Source organism: Pieris brassicae, chromosome 12 (genome assembly GCF_905147105.1).
Source record: "Pieris brassicae chromosome 12, ilPieBrab1.1, whole genome shotgun sequence".
Lineage (NCBI taxonomy): Eukaryota > Metazoa > Arthropoda > Insecta > Lepidoptera > Pieridae > Pieris > Pieris brassicae.
The window spans coordinates 10,425,827-10,453,417 of NC_059676.1; the positions used below are offsets into that span (position 1 = coordinate 10,425,827).

The 27,591-nt window shown below is 33.3% G+C and overlaps 1 protein-coding gene across 4 annotated transcripts; it reads left to right on the forward strand.

Moving 5' to 3' along the window:
* On the forward strand, positions 1-27,591 carry LOC123717152 (RNA-binding protein 26). 4 transcript variants are annotated; one of them, XM_045673001.1, is made up of 24 exons: positions 1-183; positions 1,542-1,660; positions 1,808-1,942; positions 2,349-2,482; positions 2,737-2,805; positions 3,018-3,130; positions 3,694-3,783; positions 5,178-5,318; positions 6,631-6,725; positions 9,469-9,582; positions 10,384-10,501; positions 10,865-10,956; positions 12,363-12,496; positions 13,629-13,760; positions 16,406-16,534; positions 16,968-17,115; positions 17,445-17,563; positions 17,728-17,772; positions 21,247-21,324; positions 22,358-22,461; positions 22,933-23,089; positions 23,479-23,607; positions 23,922-24,017; positions 24,214-27,591. In XM_045673001.1, exons 1-24 carry the CDS (start codon positions 125-127, stop codon positions 24,292-24,294), a joined length of 2,631 nt encoding a protein of 876 aa, XP_045528957.1. In that variant the 5' UTR covers positions 1-124; the 3' UTR covers positions 24,295-27,591. The 4 variants fall into 4 exon arrangements, with proteins under 4 accessions (XP_045528957.1, XP_045528958.1, XP_045528960.1 ...); XM_045673002.1 differs by having other exon boundaries at positions 3,018-3,118; XM_045673004.1 differs by lacking the exon at positions 17,728-17,772.

The window sequence follows — 27,591 nt, forward strand, 5'->3', positions numbered from 1 at the left end:
ACGTGAAAGTCGTGTCATCAATTATATTTGAGAAATAAACTTTATAGTATTTTTTACAGTGATTTATCTAATAGTGATATTTTACATGGATATTTGAGTATAAACATCGAATTTAGTGCTAAAAATGATTATAGAAAATCCAGATGCGTTCAAAACATGGTTGACCTCCATATTGGAACCCCTGTGAGTATTATTAAGGAAGATCCCTAGAAATTGAAATGATAGAAGCTAATTTTAAATTTATGTATATCTAAATTAATTTAAAGTTTTTAAAATACTCGAAGTGTGTTTTAAGATAAGATTTATATGTAAGTACTATACACCCTGAGACCATTTCGCAATGTCGAAACTCTAATTATGCACTTAACTTGACGTTTCAATTTCTCAAATCCATTTTATACGGAAAGTTTCGGGTTTTCTTATTATTCATATAGATAACTTAAAAATACAAAATAAACTATAGTACAAGTTCTCTCTCTAGTCTGCAATTTTAATTAGGACATAACCTAAAAGCTGTTATCAGGTACAATTCGATTAATTATTTTTATTCCTAAAGAACTTTAGTTTTCTATAATATTACATGGGAAATAAATATACAATAAACGATTTATAATTGTGGACTATAATTGCAGTGTTATTTAATAATAATGTGATGATTTACTTTTAGGCAATAACATTTGGTGCTTATTAAATAATCACTTAATTTTGTAATCAAATAAAAAAAATCAATTTTAATTTAAAAAATATCAATTACATTCTATAATAATGTATATCATTCTAATTTGATTATTCTCATTTTCTCAGTTATAGTTCGTGTCTTAGTATAGTTATAACTTTCAGTAAGGCATGGGTTTAAACAATTACATAAAAATACAGATTTTGCAATTTATATTTAAATGTGATTGTTTAAAATGTAAATTTAAAGAACATTTTTTCATGCAATATTTAAATTTCATAACAATCACAACCTTTCATTGCTCTGAGAAATAATTACTCTTTGCCCTAGTTGTTATTTAGGTATAATAAAAGGTAATAATACATAGCTTCAATCTGATAAAAAAAGTGTTTTCTTTGAATATGTAAAAGCTATGTTAACAAATCACATATATAGTTTATATGGATCTCCATTCTAAGCTTCACGGTTGACTTTTAAACAGTTAATAGATAATGGAATACTTTGGACTTAAATATCACATTTTAAGAAACATTTATCAAACATTTTTACAGTATGTAAAGTATAGATTTATAAATAAGTTTTTACTCATGCAGTGAATTGTTAATGTCAGTTTATTTTAGTATCACTGCTGTTACCACACACATTATCTAATTTTAGATATCATTGGTTATATTAGTCAACCATTCATGATAAAAACTGGTATATTACATAGTAATTATTTTTATTATAACATGTTATACTATAATATAATATAAAAATATTTATTTTAGAGAGATTTCATATCATCATCATCTAACCTTACCTTAAGTTTCAAATTCTAATTTTAGAAAATAAACTGTAAAATATTAATATTTTACTATTTCAGATGTGATGCTGATCCGGCAGCATTAGCCAAATATGTCTATGCCCTTGTAAAGAAGGACAAGCCATTGGATGAGCTTCGTGATGGAATGCTCGATCAGCTTGATGTGTTCTTGCAACAGGGTAATACATTAAATAATTTGCAGTAAAAACATAAATATTATTATTAATACTAAAATTACTTAATTAAATTGTATGCATAGACAATCTTCAACAATCAACTTGCTATTTTTGGTAATTATTTTATGAAGCTTGTATAATTTTTTACAGAGACCAAACCGTTTGTAGAGATGCTGTTTAAGGCATTGGATAGCCAGGAGTACCTAAAGCCTGTTGAGGAGAAGAAAGATGAAATGGCAATAGAACCTGAGGTACCAGCTGAGGAGCCACAACCTGAGAATCATGGTCAGTGATGAGTACAAGATTTGATGTAAAATGTTTATAATTTATGTTTGTAAGATATTAGTAGATTGTATTTTATTTCTGTTACTTGAGACATTTCTATGTGTCAGGCACAGATGGCTAATAACCAAATAAAGCATGGGCACTCGTCAATAAAGAAAACAATAAAGTGTAAAAAATGTTGTGGCCACTATTGGCAACAATATGAGACTATATAGAATAATATATTCAATTCACCTAAAGATGAATTAAATGTCATTATCATATTTAAGTAAAACATCTTTGATTATAAAGACAAATTTTTCTCACTGGCAATGACTACTGTATACCATAAGCAAACAATATTTCGTTAGGTAGGTATATTATGTAATAGGTAGTTTCACTACTAAAAAGAATGTGTCTTTTATAGTGGCTCCGATGCCCACGGAGGCTGAAGACAAGCAACGGAACCATTCCCCCCCTGCTACAGAAGTGAAGGAGCCTCCTCGACACCGAGTGGTGGTGCCCAGGCGACCTCCGCAACATGAGCATACTCTAGTCAAGGTTAGAACGTAATATTACGCGTCATGTTACGTGTAAACTCGTGTTAGTGAGACTCCAATGACCAATCTTAATTGAATCAGTGTCTCTTAATCAAGCACAAAATAATTTATCATTTTGAGCCTGTAATACCTGAAATAAGCGCGTTCAGCCAAACAAACATACAAATACAACATATAGTATAGATTAATAATATTAATTCATATTTTTTATGTAATACAAATATTTATATTGAAATATTGGAATATCAATCACAGGTATTACCTACTGAACTCCTAGAAGAACCAGTGGAACCTCCAAGGAGAAGAGATAGGAGGGGTGACTTGGTAAGAAAACACATTATTATAACTTTAGCTATATATTAAAGATATTATATATATCTTCTTTTCTTTGAATTTTTGTCTCTTTCTGTGTCTTTCCACATTGCTAAGAGTCTAAATCTTAACTGCTGTCAAATGTTCAAAGCCCGAATAAGAAGCATGGCCGCAGTTAATATGTTTAAGCCTATTTTTATTTACATGGCCTCTCCCATTTTTAGGTACGTGATAAAGATGACCGTCGCCGCCGCCGTTCCCGGTCATGGGAGAGACGTTCCCGAGCGAGACGACACCCACGTGACGATGGACATCCGGATAGACGGTATGATAAGAGGTAACTAACAATACTAACATACATCGCTTTTCGCCTAACAGTACTAACTAATCTCATCTAAGATCAGATTCATAGATCATAATTTGACGTAATAATTTATTGAAATAGATATAAAAAAGTCAATGTCAGTTACCATACTGTTAAAATTACATTTACCGTTTTTGACGTTTCCGACCGTGCTGTCACATGTTAAATGTCATTGACAGTCACAGACATTGATGACAGTTGCAGTTGGGTGACAGTATCACTTAGTGCCGGACATATTTATCTTAATAATATTCTTTTTTAACATTATTTTGAGCTTAAAATTATTTTGGATAGTCTGTTGTAAATATTAAATTTCTATTAATAATAAAGGTATTGTATTGTCAGAACAATACCTTTAAATCAATAAACAAATAACAAAACCCGCTTAATAGTAATTTCATGGCTATGACTCTGATCTAGGCTTCCATCATTTTTGTCGGTTATCAATCGTCTAAATAGCAAACTGTAATCGCTTAAGTTAATGTCCAGTGTTTGCATCTAAGTTTGACGGCTTATTAACATTAAGTGCATTTTAGGAGACCCTCACGATCTCCATCACCCAGAGGTCGGTATAGGAACAGAAGTCCACCAACTGCATTATTGGATAGACAGCCTAGCCGGTCTAGGTAAGATTATAGGCCTATTATTGTAACAAAATAAGATAAAAATCCGTGGCGCTACAAGGACTTATCTTGGCCTCAGACTTCTATAACTGTTTCATGATCATGTTAATTTAATAGGCAAGTAGGTGATCAGCTTCCTCACGATGCTTACCTTCACCGTTCGAGCGAATGTTAAATGCGCACATAGAAGGAAAGTCTATTGGTGCACAGCTGGAGATCGAACCTTCGACGTCAGGGATGAGAGTGGTAGGCTGAAGCCACTAGGCCAATACTGCTGCTATTATTGTAACAATAAATCATAAACCAGTGGGGTTTGATTATTTTTATATACAAGTAGGAGATCGGCACGATGCATGTTAATTGTTGGGTCTGAGATATGCCGACATGACATTTTTTTCACGGCGATTTATATTTGTTTTCCATTAAAATCGCTTCAGTGGTGATTGAGATATTCACGCATGCATATAATATAATGGACATCTAAAAATAGTGTGGTTCATGACAGGTATGAAGCCGGTCCTTTAAATATAGAAGGGATATTTTATTTAAATGAATTTTTGTTGCATTTTTGACCTAAGAAAACACTTTTTAAACGCATTATAGCTATGTATTATTATTAAAAACCTATAATACATAACTTTAATCCGTTTAAAAAGTGTTTTCTTAATGTGTAAAAGCTATGTTAACAAAAGACAATACGATTTTTGACTTATTTAAAAAAAATATAAGTCAAAAATGATTAACTTTGCATTATGCGATGTTAATCACATTATAACATATAGTCACCTAGTCCTAACAGGATTATGTCAAATACATATCAATAATGTATATTTTAGGTACAAACATAATTTTATTAATTAATTTGACAGATATAAGACAATTTAAATACATTAAGATACAAACAAATTATAGTTAACATTTTTTTAAAGTAAAACGAATAATAAATCCTTTATTAACATTTTACAAAATAATTGACTATAATCGCTTGACAAATTGTCATGTGTCAACTTCCATTTTGTAGTATGTGCAACTACAGACTATACCAAAATAAAGAACTACATTTTCTTTCTAGACAGATAGCTTTGGTAAACTTGCTGTGATAAGTTAAATATAATTAGTATTTATATATAAGTAATTTATGACACGCAAATATTGAAGAGGAAAAAAAAAATTTTTTTTGGAATTAACTATGTCAAAGTCAAAGTCAATAATCATTTATTCATATAGGTAATGTACACAATGTACACTTATGAACGAAAAAAAAATATATACATTAAATGCTTCTAATTTTAAATTTAATGCAAGTTCTCAAATAAAGGGCGTAGAACGGAAGAGAAGAACTGGCGATAAATTCTCCGCCACTCTTTTTAATCGCCAAGTTTTTTTAAATGTTGTAGGTCAAGATCTCCAGTGACTCGTGATAGGGATCTCGAGAGAGAAAGGGATAGGCTGCGTCCCGCGCGTGAGTTGGAGCGAGACAGAGTGTCGCGCGACCGAGAGCACCGGGATCGCTTGTCTCGCTCTAGAGACCGAGAAAGGTAAGTTCAATAATACAGGACTGTTTATGGTGTATACATCTTATTATAAATATATAAGATATTGTTACGAGCTAGGGGATCGGATAGAAAATGCCGTAGATTTATTCAAGGGTTTATTTCTTGGAATTTATGGGCACAAATTAATCGCAGAGATGCACTAATTACACACACAAAAACAATCACTTATTACTTCACTTATGCACACTTCACACAGTACTTTATCACTTGTATTCACTTTATTCGCACTTTATCGCTTCGGTGTTTCTCTCTGGTTATCGCATTCAAAACTAAAGTTACTAGTCGCGTTTTGGCTCGCTTATATGTCCCTGGGAATAATTCTAAACAATATTCGAGAACTTTCTAGGCGGGCTTGCTACTGAGTAGCGATTGCACAATTCTAGAACGTCCGCAATTTTGTCTCTTTCGCACGTTGCTCCGTCCCTGTCGTACGGCGTTCTAGTATCTTCTCTCTGTCTCTCGTTTCATTTCGTCTTTGTCTCACACCTAGAAAGTTTGGTCTAGACTATTCCTTCATCAAAGGGGTATACCTAGGCCTGAAAACGCCTGAAAACGGGTCTCCTGAAAACTGTACCACTCTACTACACATGTTCTGAAACCGACTGAAAAAAGGTTTCAGCTTCCTGAAAACTAGGGTAACATTATGGAAATTACAATTTTCTAATATGTGATTGACCCTCTCCTGAAACGGTCAGAAATCATATTACAGCCTGCTGAAAAGTTCTCTAACTAGTGGAAAAATCTAGAAACATTGCAGTCTACCCGTCTTCGTAACAATATGTTATATTTATTTATTATTACCTATATTTATATTTCTCGTTTTGCATTTTAAATTTGTTATGGCATTTTATTCTATTTATTTATGTCGGTGCCTATATACATATTAACGTAAAAGTAAAGGTAAAGTAAACAATAGTAATATATAATAAGAAATAAAGCAAAATCGTTAGTCGTATACATATTGGCTTGGGCGTGTTGACACTTTTCTTCCCTCCACTCTCCAAACTCTTTTTGACGCCATAAAGTTGTTATAAATTATGTATGTTCGCGTTTGTTTAATTTGGGTTAACTCACGTTATTAAACTTAATTTAACAGCCATACATAGCATTATATGATTCTGTGATCTTCCAAGCTATGAACTAGAGCTGTTGGCGACATCAAATAATTTTTTTGTACTAAGTAAACTCAAAGAAAACTATAAACTTTTGGGCTCAACTTATACATGTGTCTTGATTAAAAGTTTATATGATTTATGTACTATGGCTTGATATAAGTTTATGTTTATTTTACCAGGTCTCGTAATCGATCCCGAGATAGGACGTTATCGCCACACGACGCAAGAGTAGACCACACGGACACCTACAAACGGAGATGTAGAGACTTTGACGGTAAGAGTTTTTTGAAGTTTACTCCTTAAGAAACGGTTTGAGTTATAAGGCCCGGTACGGAAGTTTTATGAGGAGTAAAATCAAGTGTAACACGAAAAGTTGATGCGTTACGCAGAAAGAGACAAACATATATATCTGTAGGATTGAACTCATTCTCTCTCTAAAATTGTATTTGTATAAATTGAACACAATTATTATTGTTATTATTATTATTGGAGTTTACTCCTTAAGAAACGATTTGAGTTATAAGGCCCGGTACGGAAGTTTTATGAGGAGTAAAATCAAGTGTAACACGAAAAGTTGAGGCGTTACGTAGAAAGAGACAAACATATATATCTGTAGGATTGAACTCATTCTCTCTCTAAAATTGGATTTGTATAAATTGAACACAATTATTATTGTTATTATTATTATTTATATTGTTTTGTAACATACTTTATGTAGTGCGCTTTATTGAAGTGATATAAATAATCCGAATAATTACAGATATATGTTTGTTTCTCTTATCATTTTAGCAGATGCGTTTATTTACCTTTTTTTTATATTCGATATATATCATAATTATCGTTCGTAAGGAGTAAACTACAATCGTGCGTCGTAGCTGACACACACACACACATTTTTTTTAATTCAGCTTCTCAGTTTTTAACCGAATAGTTAATTGTTTAGGTGTGTCTCGAAATATGCATTGTATTTGATATAGGATACGATTTAGAGTTGAGACTTAAGGTGAGCTACGAATCCCGTATGTCAAAATATTTAATAAATATTTATTCATATATGTAACTGAACTTGTGCTTTTAACACGTAATTGTAAACATTTTGACGTAAATAACGTGACCGGGATATTATATCGTACCAACAATTTTTATTTTGTATTAAAAAGTCCTATATATTATCTGTTTCTTAATGTTTACGTGAACATCAGAGAAAAAAAAATGGATCTAAATATTTATCATCCTTAGAGAAATTTAATTTTCATGGAAATAAACATACATATGTTGTTTCACACAAATGTACATATGTACTCTATATAATCTATACTAACTAACTACGAAATATCTGAAGCAAAAATGTATTTTTTCTGGTTTTTATTTCTATAGTAAGAAGTACGGATTGCATTATGCAAACGACACAATACTTTTCATGTTGTCATCTTCAAAATTAAAATGCACAAACAAACACAAAAGTTCTATTTTGTGTTTATTTTGCTTAATATATTGTCGAATGATTTACTCAGTATTCCTTTGCAATCGTAACATCGATTCGCCAGCATCTAAACGTTGTACGAGGGCGGTCAGATAAGTACCTAGCCTCGCCGCCCGCAGCACCACTATAGCAAGAGCAATTTGTCATCGCTTAAAACATTTTTGTGTACTGCAACAGCAAAAAATTCAGCCAAATTAGACGCGTAGTTTTGTTTTGACCGAGTGTGGAAGCGAGCGTGTTCGCGGATTTCGGAAAAATGAAAAGTGCAATATGTGTGTGTTTCGATACTTGCTATTGGAAGGCTATCGCGCAGCGAAATCAAAGAACGCAATGTACGGTAACCTCCTTCGATGGCGACCGTCAGAAATTGTTTAAACGAATTTTATCATTGTCGCACGTAAATTTTTACGCACGTCCAGGATATCGTGACAAAACTACACGATCACGTATTGATAGATCGCCGATTGAAGGTCTGGAAGGTCTGTCTTGCGCCAGCTGAGACAATAGGCATCTCATAAAAAACCGAAGGTTGTGTTTAAAGTAGTTTTAGTAGAATATTTTTTTTAGTATATATTTTACTATAAGCCTTTATTCCACATCTTTGACATACATTTGATTGAAATAAAAAGAAAAATTATAGTTTTACTAAGGTGCGGCCCCTGTCCGGGAGAAGGCCTCCTCCAACTTTTCCCACCCTACTCTATTTTTTGCCATCGTCATCCAATTTCTGCCAGCTACCCTCTCGATTCCGATATTTTACTATACCGTCAGTTTATACAGGAGATTTTGTTGTAATTTTTAAAGTGGGTAATTAAAAATGGTTGGACCAACACAGCGCTAAGTCTCGACTCTGATCGTATATTTAGCCTCTTGTAAAGCACAAATAATTACACAGTTATCAATAATGGCAATACAATTTTTTTTATCTCTTTTTAGGGGCAATATAGATACATAATTGAGTTGTATAAAAAGATCAATCATAATTAATAGATTTTGTAGGAGTGAAATGTAACAACTGCTGAAATGAAATGAAATAAACTTTATTATTGTGGTGAAACTTTTTTGTAAAAAAAATAACCGTCACATTTTTCGGTTACGCGTCACATTTTTCCGTTACGCGCAATCTTTTTATTGTTCCTATAACGGTTGATTCGAAGCCATTAATAACAAAAGTATATAATAACGATAACAATGATAGTAATAATTCTAATACAATTTATGAAATTCTGTAATCATATTAGTAGTAATAAGGTAAAATGAAATAATTGTGTGATTTGTATTCAAGTCTATAATAATAAAAGCCTTTTAGACTTTTGTTAGACTTTATCTTATTAAACTTTATTTAACCAATTTCTGTAAAGTGGCATATAGTAGATCATTTTTCGAAAAATAAGGTCATAAAGAAGTTTCACTACTTACGTGTGTACACGCACACATTTTTTTTATTATAATACTGTCTGTTATATGCTATTGATGTTTATGATGAATTTATTTTTTAATAATACAAGAAAATGATTTTATAATGATATTTCAGTGAAAGGCTACTGTATGCGTGGCGATCTTTGCGAATGGGATCACGGTGTAGATCCCGTTGTGCTGGAAGACGCTGCTCTTACCAGAGTTCTGGCTTTGCCACCACCTGTTCCAGGTAAAGATATTGATCATTTATCTGAGGGTGTGGCATTTAGTGTTTCATCTGGAATCGAGTGTGCTCAAAGGATGGGATTTGTTTTACAAATTCCTGTAAATTCTAATTAGAAATTATTTTAAATTGATTCTAAATTTACATTTACCACCAGTTCACAAGTCAAGGGCGTAGAGCGGCTAAGAAGAACTGGAAAGAAATTATTTTTTTTCTTCAATTTAGAACTACTTAGGCAAAAATAAATTTATATTTGAAATGTGACATTCTAATAATTTCTTTACATTAAAGTTATTAGTCAAAATCTCTTATAACGACATCGAAAGGACGACTCTTATTTGGTCGTAAAAAGCGATAGTTGTAACATCCCTTGACGTTGATATGAAGTACCTAATACATAGAATTCATTCGGGACCTTTGGTTTTGGTCACTATAACTATGTAGTCGTAAACGGTTTTCACTGTATTACAAAAGTTTATGGCTTGTAAACGACTCTTAACACTCTTAAAAATATGTGTTTGTGACGACAATCAAAATTTTATTAAAATATACTAAGAATTCAGTATTACATACAGTATTTTATGGATACGTAGGTGATCAGCCTTGTGCCTGACACGCAACATTGTGTCCCGTATTCTAGAACATCAATCGTAACTGTCAACAGCTGTCAAACCATTCTGTATAAGGTTTGACATATTTGACCGCGCTCGAAACGAGTGTCTTGTGATATATATAATATGGACATAAGACACGTAAAAATGTTCTCCTTCGCCATAGGAACAACGACAAACTATGTATGAATTTCAGAGTACAACCCGGCCACTCCAGACATCTGGGTTGGAGGTGGCTTCGCGGCTTTCCCCCCGGCGCCTCACCCCCCGCCGGCCCATCACATGACGCCCAGGGAACTCGTGCCTATACCTAGGTAACTGACAAATATAGTATTTAAAAAAAAATACAGCGCTATAAAGCGCGATTCTACCCTAAATGGAGTATATTTTTATTTTTTGTCTATGTTGCTTAACTTGAGTTTCAAAATAATAATAATAAAAAATAAATAACAAAAAAAAACATTTTTTATTTTAGAATTAGGTACATTTTAAGCGTGTATGTGTGTGTGTGTCTGGCTCTGGCTCAGTATTATGTGAAGTAGACGTGTTCCACAGCGCTGGTCATTCTGAGACAGAGATTACAACAGTTAGTTTGCGCCTCATCCAAAAAAGAAAAATAATAGTAGAAAAAATAAATAAAACTGAAATTGTTGTTAATTGAAATACGTTTTATCCAGAGTACGTCACGAAATGCCAACTGGAGCGATGATACCTCCCGTGCCGAGACATCCTCCGCCGATGAAGAAGAACTTTGACTATAATAGACTTGGTAAGGAATTGTCAAATCTTTTTTTTTTGTCAATACGCTTAATACTTTTTTTTTGTAAATTTTAATAAACAATCAAATTAGAATTGCGTAGAATTTAAGACGTGTTTATTTTTAAATTTGTGTTCTAATGTGATTTAAATCGCGGTATAAAGTTTTTTTCGGAAGCGAACCCAGGACTGAAGGGTTCTCTATGGGCAGCTATTCTAAAGTGTATGTAATAAACAGACACATGCAATTGTAACTGTGCTTCGATATTGCGGGTGACTGCTGAGGATCTGGTTAGCACTGCACCTTCTAAAGTTCTCTTGTCATTTTCTCGTGTATGTCCTCATATAATACATTTACGTAGTATCTGATTGTCCACATTTTATCATGAGAGATTGTTTGCTTTTCCGGAATAAAAACCAAAGTACTAGTTTTATATTTTTTAACTTTTCTCACCATAAAAACTTTTCTCAGAGTTCAAGGAATAAAAATAAAAAGTAGTTGAATTTATTCTCCATCTATTGTTACGAGCTAGGGGATCGGATAGAAAATGCCGTAGATTTATTCAAGGGTTTATTTCTTGAAAAATTAATGAGGAATTTATGGGCACAAATTAATTGCAGAAATGCATTTATAGCACACAAAAACAATCACTTATTACTTCACTTATGCACACTTCACACAGTACTTTATCACTTGTAATCACTTTATCGCTTCGGTGTTTCTCTCTTGTTATCGCATTCCAAACTATAGATGACTAGTCGCGTTTTGGCTCGCTTATATGTCCCTGGGAATAATTCTAAACAATAATCGAGAACTTTCTAGGCGGGCTTGCTACTGAGTAGCGATTGCACAATTCTAGAACGTCCGCACTCTTTGTCTCTTTCGCACGTTGCTCCGTCCTTGTCGTACGACGTTCTAGAGTGCTCAGTCTAGTTTCGAGAAAGTTCTGATCTTCTCTCTCTCTCTGTCGTATCATTTTTTCCTTGTCTCACACCTAGAAAGTTTGGTCTAGAATATTCCTTCATCAAAGGGTTATACCTAGGCCTGAAAACGCCTTGAAACGGGTCTCCTGAAAACTGCACCACTCGACTACACATGTTCTGAAACCGACTGAAAAAAGGTTTCAGCTTCCTGAAAACTAGGGTAACATTATGGTAATTACAATTTTCTAATATGTGATTGACCCTCTCCTGAAACGGTCAGAAATCATATTACAGCCTGCTGAAGAGTTCTCTAAGTAGTGGAAAAAATCTAGAAACATTGCAGTCGACCCGTCTTCGTAACAATATTTTGTGATTTATTTAACTACTATACATTATTATAACTTGTAATATTACAAAACTGAAAGTAATAGAAAAGTTAAAGTTTTAAATACAAAACAGTTACTACCAGATCTAACTGTAATATCTATTTACTAGGCTCTACCAGACCACCGTTACTGGGAAAGGGTGTCAACTGCTCCTTAGAAGTAAAGAAAGTGCCTCACGGACTCAACGATATAACACATCTGAACAACCACTTCAGCAAGTTTGGCAAGATCGTGAATATTCAGGTAAGTAAGAAAGATGTATGAGCCACTCGTGGCCATGTGTCATACCTTTTCAGAATCCCTATTAAATGTGCCAACACTTGTAATACAAGGTCATTTTTCGGTAGATTTTTTTTAACAGTGTGGTTCGAAGTAAACAAGAAGCTATGATTTGAGACATTTATATATCGTATAAATTAATATTATTTTCCAATTAATATTTTTAAACAAACGTAAATAGCATATCTAACGTCAGTACCAATCTAGTGAATATTATGAACAATATACAGAGATATAGGTGTAGATTTTTTTCGAATTTTAATAAGAATTAGTAGAAAAAATAATTTTTCTTATAAAAAAACGCAAAATAAATGATAAATCTGCAGGGGTTGAGCTGAAAGCCTCCCGTGGAACAATTTGCAGCTGATGATCCCAGCTAATCCCTATTTGCGTTTGATCCACGACTTTTTGGCCATCCTGTATATGCAATATTCGAGTGTACTCCTTCCTTAAAGGCCGCGTTACCCACTATAAATGGGTGTCCATGGGCTGCGATGACTGACACTTTTGGGCGTGCCGTAGGATCGTTGGCCGCCCTATAATATTAAAAAAAATAATTTATAAGGATAGCTTCTAACATATACTGTAAATATAGCATTGTATATAATGTGGTGAACTTTAATAAATAAAGTGTTTTTGATTGAAACAATCAATATTGGTTTAATTAACCAATAATTCGTAGGAATTTGCCCAAATTGTCTGGAGTACTTGGTTAAAGTCGAAGTTATTATTCATTTAGTTGATAAGAAATTTGTGTAAACTAATCATAATTAGTTAATTAGTTGATAATTAAATTGTCATTATTTGTGAAGAATCAAATATATATGTCTTATTGATAGATTTTAATAATTTTATATAGACATCAGTCAATTTCAATTTGCCGAATTGTAACCTTCTATGATGTTAAAAGATACTTAGACTCTCACTAGGTCTGTCGTGCGTAATCTCCTGGCTAACTTAGCCAGCCTAGCTCCTTACAGAAGCACAGTAGTCTCCTGGGTACTTCACAGGCTTCACGGAGCGACCTCCCTGCTCCGAGGATTTCTGTACGTTGTTTAGCCACAGCGTATCAAGATTAAAATGTTAATTTTAACAGGTTTGCTTCGAAGGCGATCCCGAAGCAGCCCTTGTAACGTTCTCTAATCCAACGGAAGCAAATGTTGCCTACAAAAGTACAGAAGCGGTGTTGAATAATAGATTCATCAAGCTGTTTTGGCACAACCCAGAGGTAAGTTTTTATTTTATTTGTTATACTAACATAATATCCTTGTAAATAAAAATATATCGTGTTGTATGGATATGTTCAGATATATGTTAAATGTAACACTTTGTTTGAAGCTGGGTGTGAACTAGCTGTAATCGTTCAGAATATGAGCTTATAACATAAAATTAGGGGTTGCGACTCTAACAAAAATCTAACTTGGGTTATCTAAGCTTATTAGAGATTGCCGCTAACTGGAATATTAAATTAAACTTCTTTACTAATGTAAGGTTATATAACTGGCGCTACATGTTTTTTTAAAGTTTTAGACCTGTTTCTGTTTTATCGTCATTTGTCAGTCTAATAGGCAAGTAGGTGATCAGCCTTCTGTGCCTGACGCACGCCGTCGACTTTTTGGGTCTAAGACAAGCCGGTTTCCTCACAATGTTTTCTTTCATCGTTCGAACGAATGTTAAATACGCACATAGAGCATTGTACTGCCGGGTCGAATCTATGTCCTCAGGGATGAAAGTCGCACGCTGAAGCCATTAGAGCAACACCACTGCCTTCCTTTTATATAAATAATTGATATTTATTAGAATATTATCAGTAAAATTCTAAATGGATTATTTTTTTCAAGGTTGTGTTAAAAAATTATATAAATTACTAGATGACCCGGCAAACGTCGTTTTGCCATGTATATTACACTGGAGAGCAAAAAAATCGACTCCATCCTGAACTCCAGAACTGAGCGCCATTGGTCCTCAGTCCAATCGACGTGTTCTCTTGCAAAACGTAGCCGGGCTGCTCAATGAGCTGCAGTCAATTTGGGACCCGTTGCTGGTATTTTTGAAGTGAGGGTTGCTGCCTTGAGTCTTCTTCTCACTGTCCAAGAACTTACAGCAACCCCACGTGTTTCTCGAAGCTCCCGTTGAACTTGAACCCCGGTGAGAGAACGATTTCTCAGCGAAGTACTGACGATAAAGCGATCGTCTCGCTCCGAAGTGGACCGACTTCTACCGGAACCTCTTCGTCGGTGAAAGCCACCAGTCTCCTGGTGCCGTCGGTATATTCTTGATACAGCTGACTGGCTTATCTGCAAAGTACGAGCCACTTGTCGTTGACCCAGCCCTGTTGCAAAAGCGTAACTGCTTGAGCCGCTACTTCTGCTGTTGTATCCATTTCCGGGAAATTGTCTTCCTTGGAGATTGAGAAGATGTGTACCTGTTGACGTTTCACGGTCAACTGATAAGGGTGACAGGGGTAGGTCACCTTTTATACCCATTGTACGCCCTAAGGTCGCGCAATGCTAACTGAGTAAACGAATACGAAATCATACAGTGACCATTCCTCGATTATTGTGACGTTGTCTAAAAGTTAACTCTGCCATCATTGTTTTTATTTTTAAGGCTAGACCTAAAAATTTATGAATTTATGACCTAAATTGAGATTTAGGTCTTAATTTTAAACCTAGAGCACTTTGAGTGCGAAAGTATGAATTGAGTCGATTTTTTTGCTCTCCAGTTTATTTACAGGAAACATTTTTTTACTTCAATAAAAATATCTACTATAATAAAAAATAGGGGTTAATCCTAGTAGGGGGACAATTAAGGGTTGTATGTATTTTTGTATGCTGAATCATAAAAAAATTAAAAAAAATATGTTTTTGGGGACACCCCTTATCACTTATAGGTTTGAAAGATAGTGGCCGATTCTCAGACTATGCATATAAAAATTTCATTAGAAACGATCGTGCCGTTTAGGAGGAGTATGGGAACGAACATTGTGACGCGAGAATTATATATACATTTGTTGTAATTTCAAAGAGATTGTTAAAAACAGACTTTGTTTAACAAAAAAAAAAAAAAATCTTATGGCCGATCTACGAAATAATGGACTCAGTGTTATACCACTGTAGAATCCTTATTAAATGCGCTAACTTTTAAAGCTACTTGCCAAACTGGAGTAGTACATTTTTTTTTCAGGACGATCAGTTGAAGTAGTGCGAAAATTAATTTTGAATACTTGGTACGGTATAAAATGACATTTTCCTGAAAGTTGGAGTGATTAGCACAGAGTTTAGGATCATAGGTTACATAAAACACTATTCGGGATGACGTAAGAGAATTTTTTTTGGCAAAAAGTAAATATTTGTAACAACAGGAATGAAAAAACTGTCAAATGGTGTGCATTTTCTGGAATAACAAAAAAATATCCATAACTTCAAAAATACATGACTTATGAGAAAATTTCGACTTGACGTCGACTTTTGGGACACCCTGTATATAAATTATTTGCATTTGACTTTCATAGTTTACGTTCTTAGTCAGGCTAATGTCTGTAGAACGTCTTATTATGTTTTTTTTTTAGAAAATTTCACAAAATTCGAGAATTTTTTATTATTATTACTATTAATAACACTCTACTACCCTGCCATAGTGTCCATGGACTTTAAAAAAAAAAAATTATCTCACAATTTTTTCCAAAATAAAAACAAGATACTTTTCATTAATTTCAATAGTTCGCGAATGGCGGGCTACGCGTCGCGAAATACGCCCCGGCTGCATCGGTTTTGTTTGCCGCCTTTAAATATTCCGCAAGGAACCGTTTCGACATTTTTTTTTGCTAATTTTCCAACGTGAGGTTTTGATTCTCATGCATTTCTGTCACAGAACAAACAAGAGAACGCAGCGCCAATCGCTCAACAGAAAAACCAGAACAGCAATCCTCTCTCGCACAACAAAGTCTACATCAATAAAGACAACATTAAGGCCAGTGAGCAGAATAAACAGAAAGAAAAGGTATTGTTCGGAATATATAGTTTTAGTTTATGATTTTTGATTTGGGCGATCGTCATTTGTTTTACTGATAGGTCTGTACAAGAGAGTGTTAAATGCGCACATAGATAAACTCCATTGGTAGTTACGATCGCACCTTCAGGAATGAGTCACACGCTCAAGCCTCTAGGCCGTAAACGGCTTTTAAGAATTTAGTATTGTAAGGATTTATTTTAAAAAAAGTTTTAGTTGTGTTACAATTTAAATTTTTGAATATTTAAAACGTATATAGAATTGATAAATTGACGATTTTAAGAAAAGGCCCAGAGTTTATTGTTAGTTTAGTTAGTTCTTCTCGTTCTTAGATTGGTTGATTCCAGAAGACAGATGAATATGAACAAAAAAAAAAATTCATACATTACACACACATACATTTATTAATATATAAAATTTCCAGTTGAAAGAGACGAACGGCGAAACAGAGAAGAAAGATGAGAAACCGGTGGACAAGTACAAGGAAGTGATGGAGAGGTACAAACGTGCCCAGGTGCTGCTTCAGACGCAGCTGACGCAGCAGAAAGTTACCATAAGCAAGTTGGAGAGTGGTAAGTGAAGTACTGATGCTGTCCAATTGCTATTACATCAAAAGTTTCCGAATTTATGAATCGTATAGTATTTTTAAAATCAATTGCTTCCATATATTACATTAAACTATATTTACTTTCGTTTTCAATGTTTAAAGCTTTAAGCCTCCCTGAATATCACATATTAAATTTATTGAATGTATAAACTGGAATTCACTAAATTAACTAGTTTCAGGAAAACCCACAGTTAGGCTACCTCACGTGATACGTTATGTAAATAATTAACTGTCACTATTATTGGTTCGAGGTCATATGTTTAAAAGATAAATAAGGCAACGGTAATTTTTCAGGTAACGTCAGTGAAGAGCAGAAAACAGAATTCTTGGAGACGATAAAGGCTGCACAAGGGGCCATAGAGAAATTGAGGAAAGAACTTGTCGCATACAATGGCATGATCAAGCATTTGCAGGTATGAATTATTTTTATAGGAAATGTTAGTTTTCTAAGTATTCAATTACCACCAATCGGAATATTTATATACAAAGTCTAAATTTATTTTATCAAAATTACTATTGGATTTTTTAAACGTGTCAAATAATAATAACTAGAAATTGAAGTTAAAATATTAAACAGGAGGAGAATGTGTCGCGCTCCATGTCTCGGCTACAACTGAATCAGGTACCGGAATGTTGCGTGCGCGGACGTTTATGTGCATCTACCCTCATTCGCACTTTGTGCAACTACCCTCATTATTTCACATTGTGCCTGAGCTATCCCACTTTTCACATCTTGGTTTTTACCGATTTTCGAATAGCACATTAATCATTTTCCGTGTATTATTTTAAAAAAATGTGGCATTTCCCGATAATCCTTCATTGTATATAAAAATAACATGGGTTCATAGCTTCACTGACATATACATATAATATATAACAAAGAAACAGGAAATATTTCATTAAATTGTACGGGCAAATAACAAATATCTATCAACTTACACATTCAAAGAGCTCTTGAGGCCCGTATTTAATCTTATCTCAAGTCAGGAAAATGCCTGTTAAATATTTGGATCGGATCTCGGTTTGTTAGGTGACATATGAGCGCCTAGACTATGATATAGAACTTAAGAAGATAGGCATCTTCTTTATTAAAGTCGACGCGCAATCGGCCAGTGGAGGAACCACACAAGGTCAGGCCAAGTTACTAAACTCAGAATAATTTTATGGTAACGTCAACATAAAAGATTTTAAATTGATTCTAAATTTACATTAACTACCAGTTCGCAAGTCAAGGTCGCCACTCTTTTTAATCGCTAAGTTTTAAATCATAACAAATTGTTTGAACTGGAGCAAATCAATCCCAAGAATATCATAGAAAAGCTTTATTGATTAATTTATGTTTGACGAGAGTTTTGAGTTTATTCAGTGATAATTCTATAATTTCACTCGGGAGTTTGTTGTAAATACGAATACAATTTCCATATAAGGAGTGGTTTATCTTCTGGAGTCTGGTTAGTAGTACGCTTAGATTCGTTCTGTTTCGAGTAATATACTGGTGAAAGTTACCAATCGTTTATTTTTTTGTACATACAACAAGGTTTCAAGAATATATTGACCAGGTAGTGTCATAATCCAATACGATAATATCGGACAATACAACTTTCTTAGAAGTAAATATGTATTTATAAAGATATACGAATATATATAAGATCGCTACTGTTAACTAGTTTCGCGAACATACAAAGATATCTGTTATATCCGAGATAGTACATAGTAGGCCCAACATCTTAATTAATGGACTCAACAATCCAGTTGGCTATTTATTAATGAAAGTTACAGTGACATCGGTGTTTGACTATTGCATGATTGCATTGTGTTCGTGTATTTGTTATGTGCAAGTCTTGTTTGTTTTTTTTTTGTTGTTGTTTATCCGCTGTGTTAAACTTTTTTAACGGATTTCAATTTGGTGGTTATTCGAGGCTAGAAAATTATTCTTAAAAAACTATATTTTCGTATGTAATAAGCAGTTTAGTGGCTATGTGCGGAAGTAAAGCCTGGTAGTTGGAGTTTTCCCATACGATAAGGAAACCAGCTTAAGACCCTAAATCTACGTGCCCGGCATTGAACACGTGATTTCTATTAAGACAAAATATATATTTTAGTTTTTTTTTTTAAATAAATAAACCACTTGGTATTGCCATATCGTTCGTGCACCAACATTATATAGTAAACTGTATATATTAGATTAGGTAACGGTTGTAATGTATATAATAATTGTACATTTGTAGTAGATAAAACATAGTTAAAAGCTATTTAAAACATTTGATAAAAAGCTTCATGCATTCATTCATATATGTTCCAATTATAAATGTATATATTATATTGACCAAGTATTTAGAAATAAAAAAAAAAAAGTAAATAAGTTGAAATTAACGTTAAACAAAAAATATACTAGTTGGCCTATAGTTAACACAGTGTAACCTCTATATAAAGACTCTGAAGGAAGTTGTTGTTAATTGGAAAAATGTATAGATAATCCATGACTCCCACTTATTAGTCATGGTCAAAACAAAGTCTACACGTACAAGCAATCGCAATTAAAAGAACGAATTTCTTAGAAAGTTCTTATGCACGATGCGGACTGTCGAGATTATTGCGGGCTAGTCTAATAAAACGACCAAATACACACAGCTGCGCAGTTTTTACTAATATTAGCAACTTAAAAAGTACTTTATTTCTCAGTTGTTGTCGTTATTTAGAGGGGGTGTAATGCTATGTAGAGTGTATAATTGTATTGAAGACAAGCTAAATCAACCAAAACCAATTGATTACGACGCTTTAGGAAGTTGGTCGTTAAATCTAGGGACGTTACATGGAGTTTACACTGTATTTTAATTCGTTATCATTAACAAATGACAAGTTTTATTCAATATTTATAATATATAAAAAATACTATTATGAATACTCAAAAGCATGCTGTAAACAGAACAGTAGTCCCGTCCCACAGCCGAGTTTTACGTTTTGAGCTTTAATAGGTGTTTCTACGGTAAAGGAATTGCGTGGACACCGGTAAGAACAGGCATACAAACTAAAGATCAGGCACACATTATTTGCTATACACAATTAAAAATATATATATATTATTGCCTAATATATGTATGTAATCTAAAAGTACTGATAACACCAAATAAACACTAGGGGTGCCTAACAACCTTGGTGCCTGAAGGACTACAATACCCCACAAATTTAAATTCCTTTTAAACTAACCAGATAAAATTATAAATTTATACAAAAAAAAACTAAACAAAATATTACAACAAACAGAGAGAAACAATATATGCCTTATACATAATATTACATCTATCTTAAATTTATGGAGCCAAATAATCACATCCCAGGTCGACAAAATATACCTTTTAAAACACAACAAATGAAAATAAAGCAATATTATATATTTTTACCATTCGTATAAAAGAAATCAACTTAAAGTCAAAGAGATCTTATAGTGAAAGTTAAAGCATTTATCAATTAGGCCTATTGAAAGTCAAAATTATAAGTTAATAATATTTAAAAAAATACTAGGTTAGTTTCATAAGGAGAAGAATGAGAATTCTCTATATTTATATATATAACTCCATATATTCATAATTTACGAATGGGTATATAATTTCATCTCTCATAAACGAATAATAATCAAATCTAAGTGTTATTTACATGTAACTAATTATGATTAAGCCTTTTTTGCTGACACCCAGTGCAATATAAATATTTGTTTTAGTTACGTAACCTAACTTAACCTAATACATCAAATGTGATCAGCGTGTCCTGTGACACATGGGCCTCTTCCAGCTGCTTCCATTATTTTCTGATGTCAGCTCTTCTTGTCCAAGTTGTGCGTCCTATTCTCTTAATATCGTCGGACCATCTTTTTTCTTTTTCTATCTCGTGGTTGCCATTCTGTAATAATTTTATGAATGTAAATATTTATACTTTGGTATAAATTGTTATAATTTATAAGTCCTGTATGTTTTAGGATATATGAGCTAACGTGTATAAACATGCTTAATCGCTGACTAAATTATGTATTAGACAAGTGTAAAAAGATGATATTATATAATATATGCAATTGAAATTTTATACGCTTTATGCTTTACAGGGAAAGAAGCCAAAAACGGCTGCAGAGGCCCAAAAAGAGATTTTGGACGCTGAACTGGATATCATTACTAAACAACAGGTGATTATTATTCATATAATTAAACTCGTCATCATTATAGGTATATTTTGCGAAATGCTTCGAAAGCATATCTTATTAGATACAGTACTGTTTTTTTAATTAACTGGTAACCTGGTATAAATACCTGATTTAACAAGCATCTTCTAAAACTAAAGCATCAACTAAGCACACGCGATTGAGGCCTAATTAGCTATATACTCCAATATTATATCTTTTTATTTTAATCTATCTAAATAAGAAAGCTCAAAGATGGTATCAGACATGTTTCTATTGTGTAATATGAATACAATTATTCTAGTGTGTTAACTTCTAGTAACAGTACCTATAAAGGTATTTTTTTTTCATTCTCCTTTTTTATTATCTTCTACTCATTAGTTTTCACACATTTTAATTAATATTTTTGTGTATATGTCGCAGCTCAATAAGCCGTTCAATTAACAGCCTGGCCTTTTAACTAAACGGCGCCGTTTAACTAGCGGCCTCAAATATATTCAGCCGTAGCGTTTATTACAACATTTATTAAACTGGCTGACTAATGCTTAGACCATTCGTACGATAGAGTGATCATGTGGTAGAAATAAAAAAGATGTAATATTTGACATAAAATATATTTCATTAAAAATTAAATTGCTTGAGTCAGTAACCGTTAAATTCAAATTATTATTGTCTCTTCCGTTGTACTGGTTGTTTTTCATTAAACTTTGTTAAAAACTATCGAAGTTCTGGTTTGCCGACGCCATATTGACAGTTTTGTTTTGAGTTTGAGAGTGGCAGAAAGTGTAACTAAATTTATTTATATATATTTGTCATAGATCCGTGTCAGTTGCCAGTTTGATAAACCGCCGGAATGACTTTCAGGCCGCTAGTTAAACGGCGCTATTTAGTTAAGAGGCTAGGCTGTTTATTGAAAGGCGTATTAATCTAGTTGGTTGCGATATACATACACGCGCATGTATAGGCATTAGTTAATGTTGTCTTAATTTAAATCCATAGTTTATATTAGCTTGTTTCAAGTATGATTTTTATTCTAAAGGAGGGGCAAGACGTCACGGAATTGGCGAAGAAAATTGTAGACATGCGACGCAAGATGTCCATACAGTTTCCATCTCACACAGGCGTTAGAAAAATCCACTCTAGGTGAGTAACATTGTCTATTTCTGTTTGCTTGGCTAATTTTAATAATTCAAATTATTGTATTATTCCGATTAAATATTATTTTTATGGTTTTCAAGCTATCGAATTATCAGGAGAAGACTTCGGTAAGACCGAATCTATTTATAAGTATATTTAGATATAATACTATATACTAGTATTTTAATATTTACAGGAACGATTTGTTTAACCTGCTTTTCAGCTATGTATTGATTGTTCCAGCACTTCTGAAAGTACAGAAACGATTTTGATACATACATTTTCAGTCATTTAGTGTTTTAGTTAAAACGTTGTGAATACGTTAATTTGTAATAAATCTTATTCACCAAAATAACTTTACACTACTCTTTTAGCCACGATACTGTCCTTTTTCATCACAGCGTAAACACAATTTGACAGAAAGAGTGAATATTGACATTTAAAGTATGGCAAATATTTGAGAGTTATTTTTTCCAGGGGTGGTCGTTTCAATCCCGCGATGCGATACACGCGTAATGCAGCTGCACCGGCCCCGAAGACGTTCAGCGATTTGTCTGTCGACCACCGACCTCGCACTCTGCTGATATCCGGCTTTGAACCGGACGAATTGGAGGCTGTGCAGACGCATTTTGCGGTAGGTTAACACGCCCTGTTTGTTAAATTACTTATATTTATTATTCGCTGTTGTTGTTTATTTGAATTCCTTTATATTTTCTTGTTTTGTGTTACTGTTAATAGTCAGTCCAAAGAGTGACACAAATGTGTCTATTTTTGTCAAAAGATTCTATATATATGTTTATATTGTATTTGGATTACGTGAGTAGTATTAGTAGTACATCCAACCATAATTAAAAAGTTATCCCATAAATAATTAAAAGACATTTTTAAATGAAAAAAATATATGTAAATAATGATAAGATTTAATAAAAGTACATTGCTTCAATCCGTTTAAAAAGTGTTTTCTTGTGTAAAAGCTATGTTAACGAAAGACAATACTAATTAAAAGACATGTTTATCGTACAGAAATTTGGAGAGATTGTCGGTAAAGTGGTGAATATGTCTGTCCCGGAACTGACGGTGCAGTACAAAGTTCGATCACAAGCTGAAATGGCTCTGATGCGTGGCAGGAACTACAATGATCGTACGCTCAGTGTAAGTGTTTTTCTTGATTTATAATAATAATACTAATAATATATAGTCTTTTAATTACTATAATAAATACATAGGAGCAGTGTTGGCCTAGTGGCTTCGACTCTCATCCCTGATGTCGTAGATCGTAGTCGCTTTGCACCAATGGACTTACTGATCACCTACTTGCCTATTCGTTTAACAAATGATATCATGAAACAGATACAGTAATCTGAGGCCCAGACCTAAAAAGGTTGTAGTCCCTAACACCCCTAAGCCCTAAGACCTAAAAAGTGTGTAGGTTAGTTAGTTTTAATTAAAATATATTTGTAATTCAGATAACGTGGGTAGCCAACAATAAGCCTCTTGGAGCAGCGCCAAGCGCGACCCAAAATGGAGATGCGCCAGCGCAGGAGAACAGTAAGGACACGCAGGTAACTTTGAAATTTAATCAAGTCTAACAAAGGGTAATATAAAGTCTAATGAATTTTGTTATAGACAAATTATCATAAATGTATGTACATTTAAAATTGAACTCTATGTTTAAAAAAGTACAGTGGCTCTGAAGGCGGTAATGGTCTTATTAGTCAAAAGGTACTTTGCAAAAAGCTAATGTCCTTGCCTCCATAGAACCAGGAGCAAAGTGAGGACTTCCGTTTCGATGAAGAAGATGAGGATGAAGCCGACGAAGACAGATCTTGGAGGCGTTGACGCTGCGCTGGCCGCTAGCTAGACTAGCGATTTATACTAACACATAAAATAGACATTTACATTGACTTTCAAACTTAACTTAGGCCTCACTGTGGTTGACCTTTAACCATCACTTTTAACCGCAAAAGAAATGCGAGTTACTGTCATAGGTGTCAGCAATATTCATATACTATTTAACTTATTATTCACTTTATAGATTAACTTAACTAAGTATGGTATCATAGTGACATACATTTTTGATATATATATATATATATATATAATAATGAAGTATTTATCACTTAGCTTATTAACAGCTTTGCGATTACATGCTGCGGGGAAAATCACAGTGCGGCCTATTTAATACTGGGCTAACTATGTGTTGTAAATTACGTTTTGGCTTTGTATAATCTGTTTTAATGTAAAATACTTTTGCTAAAAAAATCTTTTAGATGTTGTCATAATTTCAAATTTAATTACTCAAATGTAATGGCAATCAGTACCAAAAAGTTTACAACGCATATATAATTACGGACTACAAAGCATAAGCTGAGATGCTAGCTGATAAATAAGGATTTTGGATTCATAAAAAAAGTGCTTAAAATACTTGGTATTTGTTGAGGTAAAGGTAAATATTTTGTATAAAATGTAACAAAGGCGATTTTTTAATCTTTCAAGACTATCTTCTCGTATTGAATATCTTTAAATACATTTCGACTTCATTTTTTACTGAATTTAGTCGTTGTTTCTTCAGAATATGCGAATATTCGCTTCAAGTCGTCAATACTACACTGTAACTTAGACAAAAGTGTAAACACGGAGCTTACGCCAAACAATCATTTATGAATATCGTCTAGTGCCTGGGAGATTTCCACCCCACTATATAGATTCTCGATTGTTGTTTGTGGTGTGATTTTTTTGTATCTTCCATTCTGTTTATAGTGAGTATTTTGGCATCGTAACGTCAGAAAAATAGAATTTATGGCTCATGTCGTGCTATCATTAACGTATCAGTCTTATACATTAGTGTCCCGTTATAAATTGAAACCTGTTTAACTAATTGAGGCTTTAGTACATTAGGAATTAGACTGTTAAGGTAGGTTAGCCTAGACTCAGGTTTCGAAATTGCCTTGCATTAACGTCATTTAAATTTACAGAAACATATTCCAGTTTCAATAGTTTGACGAGTCTTCCTAACCTGTCCGGGCACCTGACTGGTGTTACGCGACATGTACAGTGATAATATAACCTACATTTTTTCGTCTCGTATGATTTTTACGATGGAAGATTTTGACGTCAAGAATTGTCTCTGATCTCTTATGAAAAAACTTGACAAGTTGTTCCATAAACTCTGGTGGTTATGCAACAACTTGTCACAAAATCCCTTTACGACAGGCGTGACCCACAAAGTAATTTGTATGAATGGCATTAGCTCGTATCACGCGACCGTTTGCATTCAAATCCCTTTGGTGTCGACTGTCGCAAAGAGATTTTGTCTTACGCCCCTGAAATAGTCAATTGTCATTATTGACAGTCTCGAAACGATAGACGAACATACATATAAAACGGTTGTTTATATTTACGTATAGTAGATTGGTGCAATATTAGGTAACTGTCAAAATAACTAAACAACGACAATACGGATGAGAAGTGAAGTCCGTCGCAGACAAGTCAAATCTTTGACAATTGACTGTTTCATGATGCATGAATTTGACAAGCTGACGTCCAGTGACTTTGCCATAGTGACTTAAATGTTTAAATAACTATTATATCTTTATTAATCGATATTTATACGATATATAAGAATAAATTCTAAAACAGCTGAAAACGCTTTATAAAATAAGTATATAAATATTTAAAATTAAAGTAGCCTATAGGATTGTTATACATTAGGAATAAACAATTTTAAATATTTGATCTATTTTGCAATTGTTCAAATTCAGTTATTTTAACTACTTTGGCACGGTATAGTACATACAAAATTTGACACCATCTTGGCGTATAGTTGATCTGTTTAAAAATGGAAATATAAAAATATAAAAAACTAGTACTAAGCAATAACCATTTTGGTCAAATGTCTTTGCTTTTTAATTTTTTTTTTTGAGACTAATACATTTTACAAATATGCTAGGCTGCTGTGTACAACGTAAATCTACATTATAGTTGGTAACTTGTACCTCATATAAAAGCAATACTTATAATATATATTTGATATACATACGTAGTTTTACACATATGTCCCAATTGGCAAGTATTTGTAATGTACCGAAAGTACTAAGCTATGTTTACTTAGTAACAAATGAAAGTGACAATGTAAAGGGATTATTGTGCGAAATTATTTGCTATATACAAGTATGCAAAATTGAGCGCTCCAATACTGTCTTTGTGTTATCCCGGCCTTTTACACCAATCCAATAAAAGTCGTAAAAGACGAGAAACAATATTGCACAAATGGTCAACTTTTGGAACTCCACGGCTATTAACGTGCATATGTACGTTGAGAGATAGAAAAGTATACACTGACATCTTATCTAACGGATCTCAGACAGACTCACCTCTCAGTTGCAATATTTACAAAGACAGTAGATTAGTAGTGATCAGAAGTGAATTGATATTTATAAACACGCGTGTAAGTGCCTGCCTATGTCGAAAAATATATTTGCCAATTAGGACGATGCTAGTGTTTTTTTAGCAAAGCTAGCTTAGAATTTTTGAATATACACATGTAGAATTTAAAGATTACGTACAAAATTATTACTCAACATTAGTGTAGAATCGGTGATAGTTTTCAGACAGCTTCAGACTTACATGGCCTTATTCATATAATATAATAACAAGGAATACATTGCAGAACGTTTTTGTCTATTTGACAGTTGGCTTTCTCGCTAGTCTTACGATATACACTCACTTTACACGCAATCCCAGAACGAATGATCCACGAAATAAACGTCTCAAAGATTCAATTGAGTCACAAAATGAATCTAAATCGTAAATTCGTCAAGGCAATATTGTATAGAGATGCGGAACGGGAGTGTTCAAAATTCATACAAATCCAAAACTTCATTTAGTTTGTGGGTAATAAATCGGTGCCTTGTACATACCTGCATACAAACGTGAAATATTAACAGTTATTAAATTGATGTCATTTTGAGATTTTATTATACATGCTACAAGAATGCGTTTAGCTATATTGACGATTAATCATATCATGATAATGAATATATTTGATGTAGATTGATATAATTCGTTGATTGGTTGTGTTAAGGATCGACGTGCGAAGGGTTGGCGAAATATTGAACATTAGGTACTTGGTTAGTA

Coding starts and splice junctions, on each gene's coding strand:
- LOC123717152 (XM_045673001.1), top strand. CDS start 125: ATGATTATAGAAAATCCAGATGCGTTCAAAACATGGTTGACCTCCATA. Junction 2,483..2,736: donor ATGAGCATACTCTAGTCAAG/GTTAGAACGTAA, acceptor TATCAATCACAG/GTATTACCTACTGAACTCCT. Junction 16,535..16,967: donor AGAATAAACAGAAAGAAAAG/GTATTGTTCGGA, acceptor TAAAATTTCCAG/TTGAAAGAGACGAACGGCGA.